This window comes from Ascaphus truei, chromosome 2 (genome assembly GCF_040206685.1).
Source record: "Ascaphus truei isolate aAscTru1 chromosome 2, aAscTru1.hap1, whole genome shotgun sequence".
In the NCBI taxonomy this organism is placed as follows: Eukaryota; Metazoa; Chordata; class Amphibia; order Anura; family Ascaphidae; genus Ascaphus; species Ascaphus truei.
Window position 1 is genome coordinate 250,538,534 of NC_134484.1, and position 15,334 is coordinate 250,553,867.

General features: G+C 39.3%; 1 protein-coding gene across 3 annotated transcripts in view; it reads left to right on the top strand.

Annotated features, from left to right (window-relative positions):
- The window catches only part of ADAMTS16 (ADAM metallopeptidase with thrombospondin type 1 motif 16), a 228,314-nt gene that overhangs the window by 105,880 nt on the left and 107,100 nt on the right, over positions 1–15,334 (top strand). For all 3 annotated transcript variants that reach the window (XM_075586023.1, XM_075586024.1, XM_075586025.1), the window contains 2 exons: positions 1,726–1,831; positions 4,983–5,120. In XM_075586023.1, the coding sequence (XP_075442138.1) occupies positions 1,726–1,831; positions 4,983–5,120 (244 nt within the window). The remainder of the gene's footprint in view (positions 1–1,725; positions 1,832–4,982; positions 5,121–15,334) is intronic.

Here is a 15,334-nt window from a genome sequence, read left to right on the forward strand (position 1 = left end):
AATGTAACTAAATCAATGCCTTGATAAATAAGGACCACTGGATTTGAGTCATGGAACTTCTTGAAATGTAGCGAAACATTATGGCTGTCTAATCCAATGGTAATGTTTCGTATATGCTCCGAAATTCTTACACGGAGAGGTCTGATGGTACGACCTACATATTGTAATCCGCAGGGACATTGTAATAAATAAATAAATAACTGAGGAGCTCCTACAGTTAATAAAGTGTTTAATTTTAAAAACTTCCTTAGTTACATTGGATGAGAAACAATCGGTTTTACTTTTACCATATTTACAAGCTTTACAGCTTGAGCACTTATAAAAACCTTTAGGCTTATCCCCCAGCCATGTATTATCGGCTGTTATTGGCTTCAACAGACTTGGAGCTACTTTATCCTTAATGTTTCTTGCTTTCGGATAGGTTACTTGAGCTTGATCTGGTAGAACATCCTTTAATATTTGATCACTTTTTAAAATGTGCCAATGTTTATTTAATATTTTATTGATTTTAAAATGTTCGCTATTAAATTGTGTAATAAAAGGAATAAAATTGGTTTTAACTTCTTTCTTAGGATTAGACTTCAATAAAAGGCTTCTTTCTATTTTTTTTGCTCTCTTTTTAGCATCTGCTACTTCAAGGGGTGGGTAATCTCTTTCGATAAATCTCTGATTGGTGGAGAGGGCCTGTGACATCACTCAAACCCGAAAGTGAGCGCTTTGGAGGAAACGCTGCTTTGTCCACTACACAGCACAACTATACACAGCACTACAGGACCCACAGGGGTCAAACCACCTGTTTTATTCCGTGAGCAGGTGCCTTATACTTGTCAACCCAATAACACTTTGTGTGCTGTGGGAAGCAAGTGGAATCACTGCCTGCAATTTGTAGAGCTTTATTTATTGTAAAATAAAGTATTTCAATTCGGTATGTGTCTGGCACTCTGACAGATGGCACATTGACTATTTTTTTCCCATTCTGTTATACCGGAGCCTTTTTTGTGCATATCCATCATGTAGCACCAAAATGAGTGCATATATCTGGATAGCTCCCTCCCCCTGGCTTCCTTTAAAAGCAGACTACTTCCATTTCCTGGTTGACAGTTTAATGTTCCTTGTGGAGCACACGTGAGATACCTGTGAGATACACTAATAACTAGATTAGCTACACGTGTTAGCAGTGAGCAGTTCCAAAGTAGATTGTGACAGAGCTACAATCTATCACCTTGTTTAGCTCACACTGCTAGATCTGTGGCCTAGAAAAGCAGTGGTTGTGGGGTTTTGTCATTAAATTGGTATATAAATTATTTTAGAAAGTGAGGCACTGGACACTTTCTCTCTCTCTCTCATCCAAATGAAAAAAAAAATGTGCCCATGTCAATTTATCACCAACAACTAGTAAGCAACACCACTCCTGGTTTATAGACCCTATTTAGTTAATTACTGACACTGTAACCGTATTACTCACTTTACTATATTGTAGATTATCTAACACATTTGCTGTGCTTTTTTCTTGAAATTCTTGGATTTTCTCTAATTGGCCATTTAAATAGGTCAGGCCTTTCAGTTAACATATTAACATTTACCCCTGAGAGCCATACAATTTGTGATTAATGTGAAATATTTTAGAAGTCTTTGAGATGTTGCAGTGCATATGGTACTAATGCTATAACGGGTAATTAATGAGAGTAAAGTTCAAATATATTTATTCCTCTCTCTTTTTTACAGGGTTTGCTCCAATAAGTGGTATGTGTAGTAAATACCGCAGCTGTACTGTTAATGAGGACACTGGGTTGGGATTGGCCTTTACCATTGCTCATGAGTCCGGTCATAAGTAAGTTTATATAAACCTTAAATTATACATCAACGTTTGCAAATTGTATCTGATATACAGATATATATATATGAGTGTGTGAGTGTGTGACTAGTCTGGGTAGGTGGGTGACTGACTTGGCTGACTGGCTGGGTGTGTGGATGCTTGACTGACTTTGTGGGTGAGTGGGTGACTGACTGGGTGGGTGGGTGGTTGACTGACTTTGACTGACTTGGGTGACTGGGTGGGTGACTGACTGGGTGGGTGACTACTCCCCCTGATAGACTGCACTCAGAGGCAGGAGTATATTTTATAACAGAAACAGCGTTAAAAGAGGTCCCGGGACTCAACCCCCAGGCATGGGCACCAAAAATCAGTCCTTGCTCTCCCTCTACACCCTGATGGAGCAGGAGGTATAGTCCTCACTCCCAGTCCCCTAAGGGAGGGGATGGAAGGTGACAGAGTCCTGTGCACCTATTTCATGGGACCAGTCTCTCTCAGGGGAGAGACACACAACTACATTTAGGAAGTGCAGCCCCTTAAGTACCCTGGGGGAAGGGCTTAGGTCTGAGCTCAGGATTAGGCAGAACACAGGCCTTGCCCCGCCCACCTCCCTGTCACTCAAGGGAGCTGCTCATTGCAGGGGAAAATCCATATTGGGACTAACACTGCCTGCACTGATACCAGGATTTACATGTTAGGCAGGGCAGATTAGTAGCCAAAACCAGACATGGCTACACTATTCTAGATATGAAACATATATTGTATGCAATATGAGAGCCACATGTTCATTTACATGGAGATATTTATATTTAATAGTATTTACACTAAGTTTAAATACTGTACATTTTATATATATATATATATATATTTTAAATTATTTCCTAACATAAATTATAGCAACCTTCTACCCACCACACAAAGCTTACATATTTTTCTATTTAAATAATTAATTTCTTCCAGTTCTTTTTCTTGTAGACACAAATGGACCACTAAAAACAGACTGTGTCTACAATTCCGTCTCTGGAGCCTTTGTTTTTTTTTCCCCCAAGTGTTTTCAGTGTGAATGTTTGCTTTCTATGGTACTTAAAGGATTATAGCAATTCTAATATTTGCCATTCTATTTCACATTTGTTATTAGATCTCATCATGTAAATGTATATAACATTTAAAATATTTATTGGAATATAAAGTGTTTCCTTGTCCGTTTGTATATACAAAAAAATAATGGGACGTGCCCCTAAGTGCAACAGACATTTGGACAATCAAATAAACACATCAGGTAAAACAACTGATTGGGTATCAATCTAACAAGGAATTAAATAGCTGTATCTGTAAATAGTGCATTTATTTAAAAAAAAAAATATATATATATATATATATATATATATATATACAATTTACTGTATGAGTTTTGGCTTTACATAAAAGAGATGGCTTGTCTACGAGTCCAAATTTTGATTGCATTGTTACAGTACTTCAAGAAATATTATTATCTTTGCTACACAGCATATTCATGTCATATGTTGCAAGTCCCACCACCATTGAAGGGGCTATTTAATACCCCTGTAGTGTTTCTTTCATATATTTATGTAATTAAATCCAGTAACAAACTCTGAGAATCAGAGATCAAATAATGGAGCAATTCCAAAGTTGCTTGGATGAAGAAGGCTACAATATCACCAATAGTGGCCATTTTGCAAGTTTGCTGGCAATAATATTTTGCATTAGTAATTATATTTTCATAAACAGAAGACGATTGCAGAATGAGAGTGTTATCAAAATGAAAAATAAGAAAATGTAGAGTGTGTGTGTGTGTGTGTGTGTGTGTGTGTGTGTGTGTGTGTGTGTGTGTGTGTGTGTGTGTGTGTGTGTGTGTGTGTGTGTGTGTGTGTGTGTGTGTGTGTGTGTGTGTGTGTGTGTGTGTGTGTGTGTGTGTGTGTGTGTCTGTGTGTGTGTGTCTGTGTGTGTCTGTGTGTGTCTGTGTGTGTGTGTGTGTGTGTGTGTGTGTGTGTGTTATACCACATCATTGATAATACACATTTGAAGTAACATTACACAAACCTTGACTTCATGGAGCAAAAGTGGACAAGTAAATCAGCACGGTATATTGCACTCACACACAGTCCATTCCCTAGAGCAAGGGTGCTGAACTCCAGTCCTCAAACCCACCAACAGGTCTAGTTTTCAGGCCATCCCTGCTTCAGCACAGGTGGTTCAATCAGAGTCGCAGTCTTCGACTGAGCCACCTATGCTGAAGTTTGGCTATCCTGAAAACCTGACCAGTTGGGGGGTTGTGAGGACTGTAGTTGAGCTCCCTTGCTCTAGAGTGCACTGTGACATATCTGCCTGGAATGCCTGGCATGTCCCTACAGCTGCAGATGTATTATTTATCACAAAGTGTAATGGCTTTGTGCCAATGTGTAAAAGAGGGTATCATTTGTGGGAGAAATAAAAGAGAAAGGTGGGTACTGGGTATTGTGTTAAAAGAAAAAATGTGAATGAAGTTAAAAAAAAAACAGAGAGAGTAAAGCAAAGAGTAGGTAGTGATGTAAAGATGACATAAAAAAAGACGAAGAAACGCTAACATAGTTTATACATGTTAACGTGCAGCACTTACTGTGATGGCAAGAGAAAGTAGGGATTTACTGGTTGCAAATAACATCTGCAGGTTTCAAAATGTTTTGACTACGCATCAACATGAGGCTATCTTTACCTTGATATGATGCAATGATTTTTCCTGTATAAAGCACAAGAAACCTGATAATTGCACCTATTGCATTTGACACCGATCCCTCCGTTTAATGCTCCCTCAGATCTGGTGGATTTAATGCAAGAACATAATAAAAGCATTAATTAAAGACATAAACTTGGATACATCCCATGAAAATACTGTGCCTACTAAATTTTTCTTTCATTCCTCCTATAACCATCTCCTAAATCACTCAGGGATGCAAAATGCCTTCATACGCATATATGGTACTGTTTGAGGTCTGACACAAGGTTTCTTAGCATCAAGTAAATGACAAAGCAACACATTTGTGACACTTTCCTTACTCTGTCTCCCCTTGTTTCCTAAACCTTGTGTCCTCACCCATTTTTTTAAAAACAATGTCAGCAGATACTTCAAAGGTGTTTCTTTAAAATTTCATATTTTAATATTGATTCCTAGTTTTGGGATGGTCCATGATGGAGAGGGAAACATGTGCAAGAAGTCGGAAGGTAACATAATGTCACCAACACTGGCAGGACACAACGGCGTCTTCTCCTGGTCAGCTTGCAGTCGCCAATACCTGTACAAGTTTTTAAGGTATTGTACTTACCCTTGTACAGTTGTAGTTCTAGTTTTTGTATAACCGACAGTTCACAAGAAAGTACTTGGATTTCTTTTGCATCACATGAATACCTTAAAGTGTACTCTGGATATTTTACATCTCCATTAGGGTTCTTTAATGACCACACATTGTTATTTTATTTCAGGGGGTACATTTTCTCTCTGTGAAATATTCAATATGCTGTGAAGCTGCTTCCCAGTAAAAGTGTACTCACTTCACTCATGTCTTGATCGAACTTTCGAAACAGTTGAAAAATGTGAAAACATTGGTTTTCCCACGAATCTCTCTTTCTCCTCCCCATATTTCAGACTGTGGGTATTTGCACATGGCAAACAAATTGTAAACTGTTCAAAAAGTATTATTATTTTTTTAAAGTTCGACAAAAAGGATCAATTTTGCCAGGCTCATGAACGTAGGCGAAAACTTCACACATCTCTTCTTCTCAGTGCAGGAAGAGAGTTGAGACGGATTTTAATGGAATTCTCCCTCACAGGGATGAAAGCTTTGACTGCATATTCATTGCCTGTATTTGAAAGATTAAAAACATACATTGAAAATACAATTGTTGAATTTAAAGTTACCTTGTTAGGCATAAGATAGAATGAATAGTTTGAGAAACTGATTTTGAGGTTGGTTGCGTGATATAATGTGTGTGCTTTTGTGCCCAAACGAACAAGTTTTAGTAGGCACATTGTGCATGTAATCCTTTTTTTACTATCCCCATGGTATTTAAACAGACTGCGTAATAGTTGAAATACTTTCCTTTTCCTTTCAATTTTTATTGCTTTATGGTCCCTATTACAAGTTTCTTTTTCCTGCCCATGAATTTAGTGACAGGGAGGGAATTAAGTCAAAGAAGTTGTTAACCACAAGAGAAGACAATCAATATCTCATTTCAGAACAACTCTGATTGAAGGAAACAGCATTGAGATACAGTAAGCTGTGTAAACAGATGTGGGCCTAATGTTCCCGGAAAAAAAACTCCCTAAGGGTGGACAATGCAACCACCATGCACATAATATACTTGGTTTGGAAATGAAGTTGATGTAACAAAACTATCTTTGTTGATGTATTTAATTAAATGTTTAATTGTATTGTATTGTATGTCTTTATTTGTATAGCGCCATTAATGTACATAGCGCTTCACAGTAGTAATACATGTGGTAATCGAATAAATAACAGATAATATAAATAACAGATCATGGGAATAAGTGCTTTAGACAAACATAACATTAAGGAAGAGGAGTCCCTGCCCTGAGGAGCTTACAATCTAATTGGTAGGTAGGGAGAACGTACAGAGACAGGAGGAGGGAGTTCTGGTAAGTGCGTCTGCAGGGCGCCAAGCTTTATGTATCATGTGTTCAGAATGTTCACAGTGCTATTCGTATGCTTCTTTAAGCAAGTGTGTCTTAAGGTGGGTCTTAAAGGTGGATAGAGAGGGTGCTAGTCGGGTACTGAGGGGAAGGGCATTCCAGAGGTGTGGGGCAGTCAGTGAAAAAGGTTTAAGGCGGGAGAGTGCTTTAGATAAAAAGGGGGTAGAAAGAAGACATCCTTGAGCAGAACGCAAGAGTCGGGATGGTGCATAGCGAGAAATTAGGGCTGAGATGTAAGGAGGGGCAAAAGAGTGTAAAGCTTTAAAAGTGAGGAGAAGAATGGAGTGTGAGATGCGGGATTTGATTGGAAGCCAGGAGAGGGATTTCAGGAGGGGAGATGCTGAGACAGATCTAGAAAGAATAGAGTGATTCTGGCAGCAGCATTTAGGATAGATTGTAGGGGAGACAGGTGAGAGGCAGGAAGGCCAGACAGAAGGAGGTTACAGTAATCAAGACGGGAGAGAATGAGGGCCTGAGTCAGAGTTTTAGCAGTCGAGCAACAGAGGAAAGGGCGTATCTTTGTTATATTGCAGAGGAAAAAGCGACAAGTTTTAGAAATGTTTTGAATGTGAGGGGCGAATGTGAGAGAGGAGTCGAGTGTGACCCCTAGGCAGCGTGCTTGGGCTACTGGGTGGATGATCGTAGTTCCAACAGTAATGTGGAAGGAGGTAGTAGGGCCAGGTTTGGGAGGAAGTATGAGGAGCTCTGTTTTAGCCATGTTGAGTTTAAGGCGACGGAGGGCCATCCAGGATGATATAGCAGAGAGACATTCAGAAACTTTGGTTTAATGCTAAGTAAATACATTTGAATGTATATATATATATATATATATATATATATATATATATATATATATATATATATATATACACACACACACACACATACACATAACAAAGGGATAGGCACACCATAAATATGCAAAAAATAATAATTTATTGGCCCAACGTTTCGGCTACCCTCTAGAGCCTTTATCAAGAGCTCTTGATAAAGGCTCCAGAGGATAGCCGAAAGGTTGGGCCAATAAAATACTTTTTTGCCTACTTATGGTGTGCCTATCCCTTTGTTATTTTTGTACAGTGCATTATAGATACTATTACAGCAGCACCCTCTTCAGTGGTCTGGATTATACTAGTTAAGTTTTTACCCCAATCCCTTCAAACTGTTATACATATACACACACATATTTAATTTTATACGTACAGTACCATGATAGTATTTCAACAGCATATGCTATAGTAAGTCTAAATCAATTCACATTTCTTTTCTCTGGGAAATACATATTGATTCATTGAAAAACAGTCTGTTACTTGGCGGATTCGGACATATGATATCACAGCAGAAAGTTGCTCAAATTGTGAAGAACTTCCCTTGAGAAAAAAGACAGAGTTAACAATAGTTACCAGTAGAAACCTTCCCGCACCTTCTCTTTCAGATGCATTATATGTTGTAACTATGGAGAGACCAAAAAAATGCTTCTAACACGTTTTGTGTTGGTTTACAGAAAAACCATTTCCCAGCAAACTGCCATCTATCACAGATCTCTCAGAGTACAACTTTGGTTAGCCTTCTGTCCATTCCACATTGGTTTCTTACTTTTGCTTGTGTTTCAGTACTGACATTTATCCCTTTGAATTGTTCATACTTTACCTGTAAAATGTGATAGGATTCGCACAATTATAGCGGTCTAATTGAATGATTGCAAATGCAATGCATGTCTACTAAGTAAATCTGAAAGTGAGCAGTAGTCAAACCAGTGGCTCGAATTTGGAGCTCAGAGCTACAATTTTCTAGTAATTGTTATTAACCCCTTTAGCATGGGGTATTTATTTATGGGTCAGCACAATAGTGCACTATATGTTCTTAATAAAAACAACAGCTAGATTTTTTTATGGTCAAAAGCCCACAGGATGGCCTGTCACAGCCTAAACTGCTAAGGACTTATGTGACAGGGGGAAGAGAGAGGCAGAGTAGACTAACCATGTTACATGTATTATAACTATTGTTATCCAATTATGGTTAGTGATTGGCAATTTTTACTCAGATAAAGTTAGCTTTAACCACTTAAATTCCATAGTCAGAGACATTATACAACTTACAGTGCACTGTTTGTATTGATTTGGGGCTGTTGGAACCTGCAGCAGAAGAGATCAGATATGGCTTCAATATGAAATAAGATTGTATTGGAAAAAATATTCCCTAGGGTGCTCTGAGCAGGAATTTTTTTATATATATATATATATATATATATATATATATATATATATATATATATGACTGGTAACAGATTATTCTTTAATAATAAGTAAAATGTTGGGAGCTACACTACTAATACTTATCTTATTATGAATAATTAGGGGCTTGTTCTATGTATATGCCAAAGCGGATGATTTTGGATGAAATTCCCCATTTACTTAAATTTTGTCTGAAATCAACTGCCACTTTGGCGGATATAGAATAAGACACTTACTATGTCCCCTTCCATGAAAGGCACTGTCTGACATGCAGCTGGATTACACAGTTGTTAAGAACAGGAGTTTTTGGCTTTTTAACCGAACATGCTGGCCAACTAATTATGTTTATCAGGGAGGCCCTTGTAGTTCCTCCACTATAAATGTTCCCACAAATCTATCTAAAACAAAGTTTTGCATGCTGGCCACTATGAACCACATTTTACTTCACTCTACCTTGCACCCAACTTGGTTAACACCTTCCAGAACACATTAGAGCATACTGTATGTATGGTGGATGAATATTGCAGCAGTCGCCACATGCTATACTGATTTGGGAGAATATCCTGACCTGGGAATTAGTCAGATAGATATATTTTAATAACTTACTGGAGTTGGCAAATGTGATAAAAAGGGGGGATGTTTAAAAATCTTTATGTTGAGCTGATGCTAAAGAGAACACGCATTAAGCATTTGCAGCACAGAAATCCTACAGTATTTTACCATGTCGGATTTATGCTGGTGTCTTTGAATTTGGCCCACATTTACTAAGCAATGTTGTTCCATTAAACAACTTCCTGTGCCAGAACAGCCCATTCATGTCTCATAATATAGCAACCATCAGTTAACATAGACCATTGTATCTGAAAACTGTACACAATGGCCTCATAATGCTACAGCCAGCTCAGGAGCACGGTTGAGAGCAAAAGTAATTAACTAAAAGTATAACTTTGGAATCCTAATTCTTCCTTTGTCTTTGTGGATAATTTAACCCCTCTCTACAACCTCTGAAGCATTTTTCCTGTAGTTTTACCCATCCTCCTTCTGGATGTTACTTTATACAGTCTGGCACCAGTGAAACATGAGAAACTGATAGAACTGGAAATGAACATGGTTACTTTATTCTAACCAAACACAGAATACCTCCCTGCACATTCTCAGCCAATTAAATGACTTCATACATTTGCTGAGAAAAAGCCTGTCAAACATACTAATTTGTATAGTGAAAGCTATTACCTTGTATAAATTCCAAGCTCTTAAATGTGTTTTATTTGTAATTTGAGTTTCATCTTAAATGTAATAGCTCAAAGATGTATTTCTTAGATACAGTACTTCCCACAGTTATACATTTTCCCCACATATGAGTGACTACTCACTGAAATATTACACATGTGTACCTGACACTGCATATCTAAGAAATGTAATAAAGTAAGACTAAAGATAAGATAATAAAGATAAGTATATTATCTTGATATTATGCTTACTTAATGCAATGCTCACTTAAATAAAGATTGGACCCCTTGTAATCACACTCTTGTTTTTAATTGTGTGTAACCCTTCAGTACTTGATGGTGCAGTCCTTTGTAGGACCAAATTGTAAGATATGTTAAACAAGTCTAATATAAGCGATAGATGCCCTTTAAACAAAAAAGTATAATCATTTGATATGTTTAAAGTTTCCCTGGTTGTGTTTGTATGTTAAGTTTGGATTTTACTGCCTTTATCTCTGTTATCTCTCAGTTATCACCGTTGTCCTCTCATATCAACCTAATTGCTGATGATGACACAGGGTTTGTTTATATTTTTGAGGTAGAGTACAAAATGTAAAAAACGACTGACATACCCTATCACATACCCATTTTTCCTATAATACCTTCCAGTACATCTTATTAAATATGACCTATTATTGCTCATTCAAGTGAATTTTCTATAATGTGTCTTCTAGCATTGAAGAAGTCTTATAGAGTAACACTGCTTATTAAATATGGCCTCTTATTGCTCATTCAAGTGAATGGCCTGCAAGGTGTTTTCCAGCATGGAAGCTGTCTTATGCGCTTCTCAGTAAATAGCCCTAAGTCTCCGTTATAAATTTAAGGACTGGAAATGTTCCAGTACTTTAAACATGGAGCCATGTTAATGGAATTGATACATTGATACACGTTTGCAACAAGATATTGATGCTCTTGCATTAAGTTACCATCATTACAGCCACTGGCAAGCCATAATACATATTCCTAAATGTGTACTACCCATGATTTGTATATAGTAAATACTAAATATGGGACATTTATGTCCATCTTGTTCCACTATTTGCTTTACTATACCAGAGTGACATTTGCTAATATTTTTCACCTGGAGGGGGGAGGGGTAATGTTCAAAATTATTAATAGGGCACCAAAGAAAAAATAACAATATAACATACAAAGTACAAATGCAGCATACATTTATAGTAGCATTTTTTAAGTAGCTTGCAGTGTGGATTGAACGGGGAGTTCAACAGGAGTGAAACAAGTGGACAACACAACACCTACTGGCCCTGGATACTGGATTTGAACTACGCTGGAAAGGAGGACATTATCTATCTCACACTTCACATCTCAGCACTAAACTATTGCTGCCATGCCGCCACTACTGTTTTTATTTGCTTGACCTCACTTCTTTACAAAATATTTGCTTCTTTCTACAGCCTCATTATGTCTCTAACTCTATTCATATATCTCCATCTCTCCTTCCTTCACCACTTCTCAGTTCACATGAATTCCTTTCTTACCTGCGCCCTCTAACACTACACAACTATACCCCCTGCACTAAAACACACCCCTACAAATCAGCCTCACACATTCTATTTCTATCCATGCTTTTCCTCCTTGCTTCTGGGGATATCTCTCTCAATCCTGGTGCCTGCCTTATTTTTGTATGCTCTCGTCCTCCCCTTCCACATACAATGTCTAATCCTTCTGGTGTCAACCCCTCTAACCTCATACTCATCGCTTGTGGCCCCCGTCTCTCCCTTTCTCCTGTGTCCTTGGAAAGCTCGCTCCCTTTCTAACAAGTTCCTCTCTGTGCATGACTTCTTTCTCTCTCACTCTCTGCTCCTATTTGCTATAACCGAGACCTGGCTCACTCAGTCTGACGCTGTTCTGGAAGCTGCCCTCTTTCATGGTGGCCTTTCTTTCTCCCACACTCTGCGCCCTGATGGCAGGGGTAGAGGCGTGGGGCTCCTCCTCTCTCTGCCGTTACCAAACCCTTCCTATTCTTCTCTCTCTTGCTTTTCCCTCCTTTGAGGCTCACACTGTCCAGATCTTCTCTCCTCTCACTGTCCACATGGTGGTCATCTATCGCCCACCTTCCTCTACTAATCCCTCTTCTGTCTTTCTCTCTCATTTTGAATCCTGGCTCTCTTTCTTTTTCTTCTCAGACTCCCCAGTTCTTCTCCTTGGGGACCAACTGCCATATTGATGACCCCTCTCTCCTTGGGTGCCCGCTTTCTCTCTCTAACCTCTTCTTTTGGCCTTCAACAGTGGACTGCAGCCAGCACCCATAAGGATGGCCACTACATAGACCTGGTTTTCACTAACTTTTCCCTCTCTGATTTCTCCATTTCCCCTTTTCCTCTCTCTGACCATCACCATATCTCATTTTCTCTCTCTCATTTCTCCCCTTCTCCACCTCCATCTACCCCTCAGATCTGCAGAGACCTGTGCTCTATTAACCTACCAGCTTTTGATTCCACTTTACGCTCCTCCCTCTCCTCTCTCAGCTCTGCTCCAGACCCTGACAACCTGGTCAGGAACTACAACTCTGCCCTATCCTCCTCTCTTGATCTACATGCTCCGCTTTCTCACTGCCGTTCTCGCCCTTTTAACTCCAAGCCCTGTCTAAATTCCCACACGCACATGCTGCGTTCCTGCACTCATTCCCTTTCTCTTTTCTCTTTACACAATCTCTCTAGGTGACCTAATCACTTGGGTTCAAATATCACCTCTTTGCTGATGACACACACTTTTACGTTTCTACCCCTGACCTTACAACTGCTATACAGACTAAAGTTTCTGAATGTCTCTCTGCAATATCATTCTAGATGGCCCTCCGCCGATTTAAACTTACATGGCAAAAACAGAGCTCCTCATACTTCCTCCCAAATCTGGCCCTATTCCTTCTTCCACATTACTGTTGGAAGTACTATCATCACGCTTCCTAGGGGTGCACAATCAACTCCTCTCGCACATTCTCTTCTCACATTCAAAAGGTAGCAAAAAAATTATGTTTTTTTCCTCCGTAATATTACCAAGATATGCCCTTTCTTCTGTTGCTTGACTGCTAAAACTCTGACTCAGGCCCTCATTCTCTCCCGTCTCAATTACTGCAACCTACTGCTGTCTGGCCTTCCTGTCTCTCACTTGTCTCCCCTACAATCTATCCTAAATGCTGCTGCCAAAATCACTCCACTCTTTCCGAAATCTGTCTCAGCGTCTCCCCTGCTGAAATCACTGTCCTGGCTTCCTATCAAAGCCAGTATTGCACTCTCAATTCTCCTCCTCACTTTTAAAGCTTTACACACTTCTGCTCCTCCTTACATCTCAGCCCTAATTTCTCGCTGTATTCCATCCCGACTTTTGCGTTCTGCTCATTGATGTCTTCTCTCTACCCCTTTTGTATCTAAAGCCTTCTCCTGCCTTATACCCTTCTCACTTTCTGCCCCACACCTCTGGAATGCCCTTCCCCTCAATATCCAATTAGCTCCCTTTCTATCCACCTTCAAGACCCACCTTAAAACACACTTGCTTAAGGAAGTATATGAGTAGCTCCATGGCTGATAATTAACTCCTCATACATTAACCTTTGCCCCTTGCAGACGCATGTACCAGGACGCCATCCTACTGTCTCTGCACGTTCTTCCTACCAACAAATTAGATTGTAAGCTCTTCGGAGCAGGGACTCCTTTTCCTAAATGTTACTTTTATGTCTGAAGCACTTCTGCCCTCTGTGTGGTATTATGTGTTATTTGTTATTTATATGATTGTCACGTGTATTACTGCTGTGAAGCGCTATGTACATTAATGGTACTATATAAATAAAGACATGCATATATACAAATATATTTAATTAACATTAACACGAACAAGTGTGAAAGAATGAACGTTAAGTAGGCAGATAGAGTAAGGATGAAAGTTAAGTAATTTTTCCTCCAATACCTTAGCTCTTAGCATCTATTACATTTTTTGGTTAGTAAGGTTGCAATATACTGATGTATGATTAATATGCATTATCGACTTTCCTACAATAATACTTAAAATTACAAAGAAAGAATGTAATCTGGATAATTCGTATTATTATATTCTCCCTGGCATAACTATATCAATTATTCCGCCAGAGTTCAGCTACTGATTGTGGTAACAAATGTAACACATTATGTTGATGACATTTATCAAATATATCTTTTGTGTTGATGTACTGTAATTATATCTTCTTATTCTGAATATATATTCATACGTGACATTCAGCATTATGTTTATTTATTACTGCAATGACTTTGTGCACCTGCTTGTGCATTTTAAGCTATTTATAAACAATGTAGGAAAAAATAGTGCACGCAGAAAAAATAATTAATAGGATATATATATATATACAGCTGTTTGCATTTCATAGTTCCTGCCTACTTTTACTAGTTTGTTCAGTTACTGTTACCAGTATATATACATGTTCTTTTTTCATTTTCCTTTTTATTTTTGTATTAAGAGCTGGATATTTCTGCAAAATAGCATCCAGAGGGAATTCCTGACATCCGTAATCTAACATACTATTGTACTCAACCATTTGCTAGAGCCAGGGCCGCAGACAGCTTTCCCAGGGCCCAGGACTACAGTTTCCACTGGGCCACCACCCCAAAGACCCCCAGTGTTGGCACCCTTATGAGACCCCCCTCTCTCACACCTCTATGCCCGTACTTTTCTCTCCCCCCCACACACCCATCTCACCCCCCCACACCCCCACCTCTCACCCCCTATACACAACACACATACACACAATTCCCTCCCCCCATAGACACACAAACACACACACAATACCCTCCTTACACACACACACACACACACACACACACACACACACACACACACACACACACACACACACACACACACACACACACACACACACACACACACACACACACACTATCTCCCCCACATACATAATACTCCCTTCCCCCTACACACATACAAAAATCACACACAAACATAATATTCCCCTCCCCCCATACACACATAATACCCCCCTCCCACTGACCCCCAATTTTGGCGGCCTTGTGAGACCATCCTCTCTCTCTCACTCCCCTCTCTCACACCTCTACCGTCCCACCACACACACACACACGCATAATACACACACAATACCCTCCTCTCACTACACACACATAAAAATACACACACACATAATACCCTCCATCCCACATAAAATATCCCCCACACAAACGTACCTCCCTCCCCCTACACACACAAATTACACCCTTCTCGCCACATACAATACCCCACACACCAAATTACACCCTCTCCTCCACACACAGTACCCTCCTTCCTCCCTCAC